The 12,529-nt window shown below is 44.1% G+C and overlaps 2 protein-coding genes across 2 annotated transcripts; both read right to left on the bottom strand.

Annotated features, from left to right (window-relative positions):
- Positions 1-1,868: 1,868 nt before the first annotated feature.
- LOC146567402 (uncharacterized) lies at positions 1,869-5,211 on the bottom strand. Its single transcript, XM_085287230.1, has 5 exons — positions 5,039-5,211; positions 4,747-4,778; positions 4,126-4,293; positions 3,324-3,406; positions 1,869-2,757 (listed from the first exon to the last, which is right to left on the bottom strand). Exons 1-5 carry the CDS (start codon positions 5,103-5,105, stop codon positions 2,511-2,513), a joined length of 597 nt encoding a protein of 198 aa, XP_085143356.1. The 5' UTR covers positions 5,106-5,211; the 3' UTR covers positions 1,869-2,510.
- Positions 5,212-8,093: 2,882 nt separating this feature from the next.
- rrs1 (ribosome biogenesis regulator 1 homolog) lies at positions 8,094-9,411 on the bottom strand. The gene has a single exon (XM_085287229.1). The coding sequence runs from the start codon at positions 9,370-9,372 to the stop codon at positions 8,344-8,346; it is 1,029 nt and encodes a 342-aa protein (XP_085143355.1). The 5' UTR covers positions 9,373-9,411; the 3' UTR covers positions 8,094-8,343.
- Positions 9,412-12,529: the final 3,118 nt, after the last annotated feature.

The raw sequence follows: 12,529 nt of genomic DNA, 5'->3' as shown, positions 1-12,529 counted from the left end.
TGCCCAGCTTAGGGGTCACTGCACTGAGTGGTCCGATTACCATGGGGACCACCGTTGCTTTCACCCTCCACAACTTTGCAAGCTCTTCTCTCATCCCTTGGTTTTTCTCGAGCTTGTCATGTTCCTTCTTCCTGATGTTGCTATCACTTAGTATAGCTACAGCTATCACTACAGCCATCTTCCTCTGCTTTTCTACCACTACTATGCCCAGTTGGTTAGCCATCGCCAGTTTGTCTGCCTTAATATGGAGGTCGCACAGGACCTTAGCTCATTCATTACCAAACACCCTAGGGGGTATGTCCCATTTTAACCTTGTGACTTCCAGACCACTTGTACTTGTAGCTTGTAGCTGTAGCTGTAGCTGTCCTCTGGTATTACAGTCCCCTCAGCTCTGACTAGCTTCCTTCTCTTTGTCATCATCCTATTACACTTCTCCAGTCTGAACAACATTCCAATGTTGTCGCTGTATATCCTGGTGGTATGGATCAGTGCATTGATGTCTCATTCACTCTTGGCATACAGCTTGATATCACACATGTAGAGGAGGTGGCTGATAATCGCTCCATTCTGTTTTCAATAATCTCACTGAGGGGGTTCAGGCCTATGCAGAACAGCAGAGGGGACAGACCATCTCCTTGGCAGATCCTACACTTGATGGTGACTTATGCTATTGGCTTGAAGCTGGCCTCTGAAGTTGTTCGCTACATCCCCACTGAATTCCTGAGGATGGCTCTTAGGATCCTGTTGATCTTGTACTATTCTAGGCATCCAGGATCCATGTGTGGGGCACTGGGCATAGGGTTTCTTACAGTCAGTCCAGGCAGTGCACAGGTTGGTGAGCTTGGTCTTGCAGTTTCAGGCCACTGTTCTGTCTACCACTGCTTGGTGTTTTGCTCCTCTGGCATTCCTGCCTATTCCTTTTGGTGCCCCGCTCATGTATTGAGCCATGTATCCAATAAGACACTTAAGCTCAATTATATTAATTTTAAAAAATTGTAAAAAAAAAACAATAATTTTGCCATATTTTATAATTAATGTAAAAATTAAAAATGACAAAAATGTTTGCAATTCTTTTTGGTGCATTTGTAGACATATTTATTTATTTATTTCATTTCATTTAAAAATATTAAAGTTTTTTATTGTTTATTTTGGATTTTGACAGTTTTGATCCTCCATACTTTATACCCGATATCCAGCTACACTTACAGTAACTTTGTATATATGTGCATACACTCAGTTCTTTTGTCAAACTCCAGAAGTAATCACAAAGTTATTCACAATAATTCCTTGACCCTATATAAAAGTGAGTCATAGGCTCGAGGTAAACTCTAACAGTAAACGCTACAATATTCTCCTTGTGAATGAGAGTTTGCTACAGGACGAGTGGAGCTGTCTGTCTTTGTAACATTTACACTCTTCACTGTGCAGGACATGTCCTCCAAACACTGGCCCCAGAGTGACTGCCTCCTGCAGCCTTTATAACAAAGGATTATACAACAGTGAATATCAAACAGCAAGTGGAGGAGGGGTGTATTTCCCTGTGGAGGTCAAGGCCAAAGTTAGGATTTTATGTCCTCTGCAGAAGGTAATCTACAGCCCACCCTATAGAGATCCCACCACAAGGACAAGGCTGGGAGGCACCACTGAAAAAGAAAGACTACATGCAACTTCTGAGAGCTGCTTTGTAGTTGCTGGGGCAACTGGCACAATCCCTGGTCTTTTGGCAAAGCTTTCAGCAGGCCTCAATCACACTTCCTATTAGAAAGAAGGGAGGCCCAGTGTGTTCAAAGGAAAATGAACAGGAGCCTAAGCACTGAGTCGTACACCGAGGCATGTTTGGACTGAAATGAAATCATCATACAGTCACGGAGGGTTTGCTGGTTTTATCATTATCACAGTAACATATTACAGCATATTAAATAGACATAGACACACATTAACAAATCACAGGAAAAAAGTAAGGAACATAACAAAACCAACAGCAGAAATAACATTCAATAAAGGCAGCGTTATAGAAAAGGCTAAATTTAATAATCATGAAGCATCACTTCCTGCTTCACTGACTGCATCTAACTGCTACGTTGTTTGAGCTTTGATTGCAGCGACTAATGTTGTACAGTTTTCAGAATATAAGCCTGACTTTAGATTAGCTGAACTGGGCAGAAAAGAGCAACACCTTCAAACTTTCCAGCATGTTGCACTTGAGACAACACCCCCATCAGTGATGTCACGGCATGCTTTGCCCATCAGATAAAGTGGGTAACACACACACAAACACACACACACACATACACTACTGTGACATCACTAATCAGGGGGTTTACATTCAGCCTTCAACCTCCTGCTTGCATTTAGAAAATCCTGATAAAGCACAAGTACAAGCCCACATCAGGAAATTCAAAACTCATCTGCACATTTCAGAAGCTCCTCTACCCCCTCATCCTCCACCCCGAGTGCAACCTCACCAAAGTGATCTCAGCTCAGCCACCCAGGACAAAGAAAAGGGTTTCTTAGTCGCCCTCGAAGGCCCCATTGGTGGCTCCCTGGCATTCAATCTTTTTCCGGCACTTGGACAAGATCCTGTGGAGCAAGTTTGGAGATCTCTGTGCCTGGGGCTGAGAGGCCACGGGCTGAGGCAAAGGGATCTGGGAGCTCCGAACCAGGAAAGGGCCTTCACGCTCACCCTGGCCCTTCTCCAGCCCCACTCCTCCTCCACCTCCTCTGCTCCCCCTCTTGAATGCCTGCAGAATGTGTCCACTGGGGGACAAAGAGGAAATAACAAACACAAAGACCCTGTTTATTCCTTATGACCCAAATTCCACTGTGAGCAGACAAGATGTGAAGAGGCCTGTGGGCTTATGTACAGTATGTTTGTGTGTGTGTGTGTGTGTGTGTGTGTGTGTGTGTGTGTGTGTGTGTGTGTGTGTGTGTGTGTGTGAGAGAGAGAGAGAGAGAGAGATAAAAAAACAACAACTACAAAGTCTTTTCTTTCCCTCTTGCTCTTCTTTGGCCCTAATGAGATGCAGCACTGTGAGAAGGGGATTGACTAGCTTGTGTGCGTGTGTGTGCGTGTGTGTGCGTGTGTGTGCTTAGCAGGCTCAGTAATCAGTGTGCTTTGTCAACTAATGAGGGAAGAGAGGGGCCACCTGTTCAGGGGTGCTGGGCGGAGAGCAGTGGGGTGGGATTTGGAGATGGGGGATGTGGGGAACATCTGCCGAATGCTGGGTGTATGTGCATGATTGTGTGTCTGTGTGTGTGTGTGTGCGTGCATATACTTGATAAGAGGGAAGCATGAAATTATTGATGTGTGTGTTTACACCTACTTCCCATATCTGCCGCGTTCACTGTCACCGGGTGTAATCCTCACAGATAAACTCCTCCGAAGGCCTTTGGGAGGCAGATTTGCCTGAGAGTGGAAACATGATGTTTTTAATTCCACCTTTTATTAATTATTTAATAGTAAATAGACAGTAATTATAAAATAGAGTTATTTAAAACACTTTTCTTCTTGTTGTTTTTGATTTTTGATTTTATTTGTGTTGTTCAAAAACATAGAAGTAATTTTTGATCATGTCTTTTTGTTATAGCAAATAACATAAATCAAACTGACATTATAAAAGTTTTGATAATACAGGAAAGTTTTTAAACTTTTTTCAGAGAATGGTGAGAGAATAGTTTATAGTTATTAACTGTTAGTGAGGAGCATGTTATACTTCTTAACACCTGCTGTGTTTGTCAGTGTTTAATTGCTAAATTAGAGAAGGTAAAATTGTGAGAAATCTCTTTGCTTCTGGTCAATCACTGCACAATATGAGCTCGCACCAAAACCAGTGCAAATATTATGCATTTAAGTCTGAAATTTATGAATTACCCTTTATAAATATCCCTTATTAAATGTGCAACAATTCAAGACTGACTTAAGGAAACAGCTCTCATAGGCGTTTCTAAATTCTGTCATGACTGTAATATGTTTATGTAGGCACACATTTGGTTCTGGCTTATTTAAAACATACATGTGACAAGCAGAGCAGAGAGGATAATATAATCTGTCATCTGTAAGCTGCAGCAGCAACAGTTCTGTCCACTTTCTCTGCATTACTGAGCACATTCAAGAAGCCAACCAACCTGGCGCAGCTCCATCACGCATGAGGCGGGGAAATAACCTCGCTGCCCATTCTGCAACTGCCCAAACCACCTCCCTTCCTCGTGTTTGGACAGCACCAGGGTGACGTCACCTGGAGACAGCTCCAGCTCGTCAGGCCAGTGGGGCCTGTACCTGTGCACCACTACCATCTAATGGACAAAAGGAGAATTACAATAATTTTTAACTCTAATTTGAATATTCAATATTGCAAGATTAAAATTCAATGCTACATTTATGTTAGGGCAGAACTTGTTCATGATTAGCGTCCAGCTCCTTTTTTTTACAGCCCGCAGATCAGAGTCGGTGAATGGAAAGGATTACGTGTGAAGACTTGGATTAGTTGTTATTTAGTGTAATGGTAACTCTTAATCAGGGTTTACCCTTCATTATGTTACACCTGAATATTATGTGAGAGAAAGTGGAAAACTAAATGCGTAGTTTTGCAGGAAACTGATTAAACTGATGCAATGTCACATTCATATCCATTAGTCTTTGACATATATAAGCATACATAAACCTGTGAATTGAGTTCTCATTTTCATATCAGTGCAGTTAAATATGCAGATTTCTGTTGATGAAAATTAAGAAAAAAGTGAACTTGCCTTTTCAGCTTCTGCTCTGTATCGATACCTCCCTGTTTATCATCGAGAGCAGAAATGAATCAGCAAAAAAGGGTTATTTTCAACATTTTTCATTAATATGCAAATGTCCATAAGAAGACCTCGACATTAATGCGCGCACATAAACATCTGTGCAGCTAAATCTTTATGTACACTGTCCAGAAGGAGGGAAAACAAGGCATTTATCGGTCAGCTGGCACTGGGCTTGCTCTTGCTAACCACATAAATAATGTCCTGCTAAGCCACACTTCCCTGCAGATATGATTCCACTCACCTTGTGGAGCAAGGACAGTGGTGAAAACCTCAAAGTGTTCATTGCTGTGCATGTAGATGCGCTGCATCTTGAAGATCGGACGCTCTCACACTGTCCGGGACTACTGAGCTCTCACTGCAATACCTTAAATAAATGCAGCTGACTAATCCACTGCAGCACAGACTGGAGCTGGACACACACACACAGAGACACACATACACGTGACCAGGGACGAGTAAAATCTTAGTTTATGTCAGAAAATGTATGATTGTTAGAATTTTCTTATCACCTGACGCCAATGCTTTTTATTTTGGAATAAGAGGCGGCATCTTTCTCATATGTCATGCTTGACCACTCCATCTTGCTGCCAATGTCTATTGTTCTTTGACCATCTGGCCACATGCAAAAGAAGTTTAGTGCTTGCTCAGATGTGAATGAGAATTCATAATTTCACCTCATCAGGAGTGCTTGATTGATTATTGGCTGTGCCCCACTTTCCTGTGGCCTGGGTGAGCAGGGACAAAGATGATAGGGCTGGGGACAGAGTGCCCGACCGCTCAACAGATGGTGATTGAAACCCCACCACCGCCTCCCCTCTCCAGCTCTGGTGCGAAGGCGCTTGGCTGCGAGCTTGCATTAGTGATAAAAAGGCATCCATCACTAAGATGAGAGATGACTCAGCTGGAGCTGGACAGAGCACCCCGCAGCCTTGGCGACAAAGTGAGGATACAGCACACGCAGAAGGATTTGACTTTTTGTTCTTCTAGACAATCCAAACAGAAATTACGCGCAGTCAATTTTCACAAATAATTACAATCAGTGTCAACAGGAAATAAGGTTGTCAGAGGATCATGGATTATCTAGGTGAACAGAGCAAGAGGTGCGTTTGTGTGCCGTCTGAAAGTGGAAACACCTCTAAATGCAGGAGACTAATAAATCTCATTATCTGAGGCCTTAGCAGTCCAGGAAAATGTCTGACTAGACTGCAACCACTCTGGCTCCAAGACCAATCTCTTTCAAAAGGGTGAAGACCGTGGAAATACACACCTCAATACCACCACAAAAGCAAGACATGCTCAACTGGATGAGAGAAAAATCCCACTCACAGTTTGCTTTGTGTTGTGTTTAAATGTACTTAAGTTGCAGATTCTGGCTTTGTGAGCTATTTGTTACACTATACACTGCTCCTAATTCAGAACGATGGCTCCAGTCTAGACATCAAGGCCAAACCGAAGCCCTTACATAACCAAAAAAAACACAGCTAAGCTGCTAAGAAATCCGATCTGATGCTTCTCGGAACAAGAAAACTGATGAACACTGAACAGCTCAGAGTCTGTAAAGACAATCTGCGGCAGCTTAAAAAAATATATTCTGAGCATAAAAACCTCTCTGCTGTTACATGAATGATACATCTGATCTGATGCCGACATGCATTTACTGGCTGGAGCTTGTTGCTGCAGTTAACCAGCCTCATTTAATATGAATGGGAAGCTTTGAAGCTATTTCCCAAGACCATGTATATTAGTTAACAAGTATGTATAAAAAAACCTGTTTGAACGTTTCCATTAAATATCTCTGGGAGCACTGGGCCATTGTAGGCCACATTTTTAACTAGCAAGAATGTGCGGCACCAATTTTTCCCCCATATTCTTTCAGAAAATACACCTTATATTACTAAATACACACAAACAAATTATTAAATACACCATAAGAGGTATTGTTGCACATTACCAACCCTGGCTGAGTTTTTCTTAGCTACTGCATGGCTTTTTATGCAGTCTCATATTCTGACATGCATATATGTTCATATCCAGGAGCAGAAAATTCACCTATTAACGCCATTGGTTTTACAATAAATTGAAATAATGATGAACATGCATATTGTTGTACTACTTTGCTGCTGCGTTGGTGAAATGTTCCACAAACTAATTCTAATAAATCAGAATTAGTTTGTGGATAAGTGTATAAAAATATGCTGTAGATATAAACACTCTTGTAATACTTACACTACATGCGCAAAGCTGCAGCAGCTGCCAAGAAGCTCCCACCGTAGTTTTTCTGTGGATGTTAATGCCAGACGAAGGTTGGAGGTCTGCTGTTATTGAGTCAGCAGAGCACCTCAGCGACCTTAACTTCACACAGAGTTCCTGTGGTTCCTAAACACTTCTACTTTAAATGAACTCATTGCATTCCCACTACAGATCCACGGTTAAATTCAGGGAACGACCCACTCTTTCAAAAATGTTTGTAAAGACAGATGCCAGATGGACTTTTCTCCATACAGTCTAATTGGCTAATAAACAAAGCTAAGCAGCAGTGGGAACATATGGAAGCTTGTTTCTGCCAATGAAAAAACAGCTTTTTCTGTCATCCATATCTCAAAATTTAAAGTTAATAACTTCAAGTTTTTTTAAGTTACCAAGTTGATAACCTGAATTTTTGACTTATGGGTGGCACATTTTTGTTCTTCTTTCAATTGGAGCAAGAAGCTTCCAAAGGAACGAGTTGATGCAGAGAGCGAGCTAATTAGTTTGACATGATTAGCCACAATCACGTGAAAAGCTTCATTTGAATAACACTTTTTTAATCATTCAGCAGCAAACCTTTATGATTTATAGGAAATTATCTCTTGACCTCCTGGCTACAGATAAATGTGGGTCCCTGAGCCCAATTTAAAGAAATTTATTTTTTAAATATCAAATAGTGCTTATAATCCCAATTTGTTTTGCACAAACACTCTGGTTTTATCAGTACTATTAAAGTATTTCCCCAAAGTTACATAAACTACATTAAACTTCTGTTAAAACTATGTAAATCATATGAAAACGTAATGAAATTAAAAATTAGAAGTCAAATATTTTGAATGTATATATATATATTTTACAAAGTAATATGTAAAGGGTAACAAAAATAGCCTTAAAAACAACCTATTTTCAAATATGTCTCATTTATCAAGGATCTAAAACGCTTTACGATACTTAACGTAACCGTTTCAGACTTGAAGCATCAATTTACTCACACAGAACTAAAAAATCACTTCTGCAATAATTAAAGACAGAAAAACAAGTCACTCGTGTTCTACTCGCTGTAATATTAAAGTATATTTGTGAAATTCTTTCATGAATATTACACATACATCGAAAAGAATCATCATGGATGCTGCAGTCAAAATGTACAGTAAACATAGTTTACATAGATGGAGGGAGCATCCCACCCGTGGGCCACAGATAAACCACATGTTCTGTTCATATTGCATCATGAATGTCCAACACTTTCATGCCAAGGCAGGCACACACACAACCACACACAGGAAGACACAAGAGTCCTCAGCGCTTCCCAGGTTTGCCTCTTCTCTTCCCTCCTCCAGCTGCTTTTCCTTTCCCACCTTTTCCTCTGGCCTTTCCACCCATGCTGCCGCCTTTACGTCCCTTCTTCCCTGCTGCCTTCTTGTGTTTTGCAGCAGCCTCCTCTCTGTCCTCCTGCCTCATCTGTTTATTCACAGCTTTGGTGATGTCCAACTTGGGCTTCTTAGTGTCCATGACTTTCAGGAGCTCCAGCTGCTTCTGCTTTTCATTAGAAAAGTTGCCAATGAGGGGCTCGAATTTCCTCTTCTTGCCCTTCTTTGCTGGGTTCTCCTTGGGCAGGCGGTCCTGAAACCTCCCCAAGGATGCTGTGGAGGTTTTGGCCACACTCTCGGCTCTGGCCAGCTCGTCTTTGGACTGGCTGGCTTTGGGGGTCAGGGTTACAGCAGGGATCTTGACTTTCTGCGATCTGGCGATGTTTTTCAGCCTGTTGAGCTCGTTTTTGGCCACCCTCTCCTTCTTGGCTTTGACGCGTTTGGCGAACTGGTCCTCATTCGGGTCTGCGCTCTCGGGTACCTCGATCAGCCACTCTTTGGTGTCATCGCCGGCCCTCTTGTAGCCCCAGCGCCTCTTCCACTCCTTTGCGGTTTCATCCCACACCAGGTTGGTCTTCTTCTTCTTCTTTATGCCTTTCAGCTTGGCGAACTGCTCCCATTTTGTTGGAGGTCTGGGTTTCGGTGGTAGCTTCTCTCTGGGAAGCCGGGTCGTCGGCTCCGGCAGTTTGGCCACTATCGCCTCCTCGACCCTCTCCGTGGGCTGTTTCCATATTTCGTTGACGAGAAGCTGCGTGTTGTCGCGAGCGAGAGCGCGCAGAAAGTCCTCTCTGCTCTTCTCCCGGAGGTCGCGAGGCTCGATGCGGTTTTTGTCACACGCCAGCAGGTTCCCGATGTCAAACTCCAGGTCCAGCTCTTTCTGGACTGATATGCTTTTCAGCGTTTCCGCCTCTTGCGCCTCAGCTTTAGCCAACAACTCCTCTACACTGCACGCTGCCATCTTGCTCAGTGCTGAAAACCCCACGTGTGAGGCAGGAAAAACACACGGGTCAGTGAAAAGAGCTTCCGGGTCAAAGTCGGCGAGCTGCAGTTTGACACGTGACCACAGGAGTGCGCTGTCGTTTCATTTCTTTGCGTAACAGCGACGCACAGATACAACAGATAGACGGTATCTGAAAGTCATGTCCTCAAGACACATGAAGAAAAATCCACAAAGACCTGATACTGGACCCGAGAGATGGATCTGGCCCGTCAGGTGATCCATTTAGTGTTCACTGAAGCCTCACCAGAAATGGTCTCAGTGGAAGGGTGGCTGTCAAGAAGCTGTTCTTAAGGAAGGGAAGCAGGGAGAAAAGGCTGAAGCATGCCAAATTACACAAGAACTGGACTGAAAATCAGTGGCAGCAGATCTGATGGAGTGATGAATTCAAATATGACATTTTTGGTTCAGATTCTCATCAATATGCAGGAAGGTCGTCAGGAGAGAGGCACGGCAGTGAGTGTCTACAGTTATTTGTAAAACACAGTGGAGGCTCTGTCATGGTTTGGAGCTGCATTTCATCCAGGGGTGTTGGAGATCTTGTCAAAAGTGATGAATTGTGACCTCAGTGGCATCAGATACAGGTCCACCACCAATAAATGGATTGAAAATGGAGTACAAACTCAATCTTTGCTCATATATGCTGTAAATACATGTATTTATATATATTTGCACATGCTTCAGTAAATCACTCTGCCAATTCCCTTTTTTTTCAAGCAAAATATAAAGAAATGAGAAGTGGCACATGGACTTTTTCTCATCACTCTATACAAAAAATGATCCACATGTAAAAACGATCTGTCTTTAACAATAAAAACATTTCCAAAATGAAAAGGTCTAAAGGTGTTTTTAAAATTGGCATGTGCGTGTGAAATAACGAAACAAACAAAACAAAAATAAACAAAACAAAAAACCCATCTGAGGTTCTATAATGTTCTTGTTTTAGATAAAAAAAAATACATTTATTTTCTATAGAAATTACATTGAATTGACAAGAAATGGTGTAAATGAAAATTAATGGAGTCATTCATAGTAAATCATTCATGATTTTAATGGATTATCTATACAGAGGCACAAAAGTGTCTATTATTAGCAGTCATTCCTGTGTTTCAGTTAAACACTGTGTTACCCAATGAAAATTTATTGGGGGCTAATTTATGTTAGCATACTTGAAAATGTTCCTGCTGTTTTTGAGCAGGAACATTTGTTAAATCACATGTGTGGAGGGTTGGAGGGGGTCTAACCTTAGAAAAAAAAAAAGAAGTGGGAGACCCTGGTGTCTCAGCTAAGCAGCAGAACATCAGATTACATCAGAACCTTGACTCTGAGTCACCTTGCAGCTCCAACTCCACCAGGTTTCTCCAGGTTTCTATATTGTGTTTTCTGTGTATCTCATGTGCTTATGTTTTGCTGTCCCAAGTTTAGCTTTTTGTTAGTTTTTTCAGTTCCCCTTTACTAGTTGTTTTGTAGTATTTTCATGCAGCCAAGAATAAAGGCTATCTATTAAACTCTCGCCTATCTCACTGTTTGTCTGCCTTGGGTCCACTCTCTCTTCTCCACACGATCTGCCCTTGCAAAAAATCTGACCACACTATGGACCCAGCAGACATGGACCTGTATGAGCGCCACCAACCGCTCAACCGCCTGCGACTGCCACGCCACTAACCAACTGCTCAACTGCCTGCGGCCGCAAAGCCAACTACTCAACTGCCTTCAGCTGGCACACTGTGCCACGCCTCCAACCGCTCAACCGCCTGCGACTGCCACGCCACTAACCAATTGCTCAACCGCCTGCGACTGCCACGCCACTAACCAACCGCTCAACCACCTGAGGCTGCCACGCCACGCCTCCAACCGCTTAACTGCCTGCAACTGCCACGCCACTAACCAACTGCTCAACTGCCTGCGGCCGCAAAGCCAACTACTCAACTGCCTTCAGCTGGCACACTGTGCCACGCCTCCAACCGCTCAACCGCCTGCGACTGCCACGCCACTAACCAATTGCTCAACCGCCTGCGACTGCCACGCCACTAACCAACCGCTCAACTGCCTGCGGCCGCAAAGCCAACTACTCAACTGCCTTCAGCTGGCACACTGTGCCACGCCTCCAACCGCTCAACCGCCTGCGACTGCCACGCCACTAACCAATTGCTCAACCGCCTGCGACTGCCACGCCACTAACCAACCGCTCAACTGCCTGCGGCCGCAAAGCCAACTACTCAACTGCCTTCAGCTGGCACACTGTGCCACGCCTCCAACCGCTCAACCGCCTGCGACTGCCACGCCACTAACCAATTGCTCAACCGCCTGCGACTGCCACGCCACTAACCAACCGCTCAACCACCTGAGGCTGCCACGCCTCCAACCGCTTAACTGCCTGCAACTGCCATGCCACTAACCAACCGCTCAACCGCCTGCGGCTGCCACGAAGCCAACTACTCAACTGCCTTCAGCTGGCACACTGTGCCACACCGCCAACCGCTCAACCGCCTGCGACTGCCACACCACTAACCAACCGCTCAACCGCCTGCGGCCGCGAAGCCAACTACTCAACTGCCTTCAGCTGGCACACTGTGCCACGCCTCCAACCGCTCAACCGCCTGCGACTGCCACGCCACTAACCAATTGCTCAACCGCCTGCGACTGCCACGCCACTAACCAACCGCTCAACCACCTGAGGCTGCCACGCCTCCAACCGCTTAACTGCCTGCAACTGCCATGCCACTAACCAACCGCTCAATCACCTCCAGCTGCCGTGAAACCAACCACTCAACTGCCAGCAGCTGGCATGCTATGCCACACCGCCAACCGCTTGCGGCTGCCATGCAATACCGACCATTCCTCAATTGCCTTGCAGCTGCCGCGCCACACCATTTCCGCCAACCACTCAACCGCCAGTGCCGCTTTGCTTCCTCTTTGTCTTATGTGTCAGATTAGGTTCAGCTGTGTCTACCTTGTGTCATATTCTCCCTTCTGTATTCCTTCGTTACCCTCTGTCTTTATTGTGGGCATTTTCCTTTGTTCCTTGTTGGATTATCTGCTCATCATCCACTGCTTCACTTCACTTCTCATGTTTCCAAGTCCCGGGGTTTCTCCAGGTTTCTATATTGTGTTTTCT

The sequence above is a fragment of the Mchenga conophoros genome, linkage group LG9 (genome assembly GCF_057382185.1).
Source record: "Mchenga conophoros isolate Kocher_MC1m ecotype Shallow Benthic linkage group LG9, M_conophoros_male_GT1.1, whole genome shotgun sequence".
Taxonomy (NCBI): domain Eukaryota; kingdom Metazoa; phylum Chordata; class Actinopteri; order Cichliformes; family Cichlidae; genus Mchenga; species Mchenga conophoros.
The sequence above is the reverse complement of the archived record's forward strand: the minus strand, read 5'-3'. Positions and strand labels throughout refer to the sequence as shown.

Bases quoted from the DNA above. Each gene is read 5' to 3' on its own strand.
- LOC146567402 (XM_085287230.1), bottom strand. From the start codon at position 5,105: ATGCAGCGCATCTACATGCACAGCAATGAACACTTTGAGGTTTTCACC. The intron at 3,407-4,125 runs GTTGGTTGGCTT...TTCCACTCTCAG, and splicing joins GCGTGATGGAGCTGCGCCAG to GCAAATCTGCCTCCCAAAGG. The intron at 2,758-3,323 runs GTAGGTGTAAAC...TTTGTCCCCCAG, and splicing joins GAACGCGGCAGATATGGGAA to TGGACACATTCTGCAGGCAT.
- rrs1 (XM_085287229.1), bottom strand. From the start codon at position 9,372: ATGGCAGCGTGCAGTGTAGAGGAGTTGTTGGCTAAAGCTGAGGCGCAA.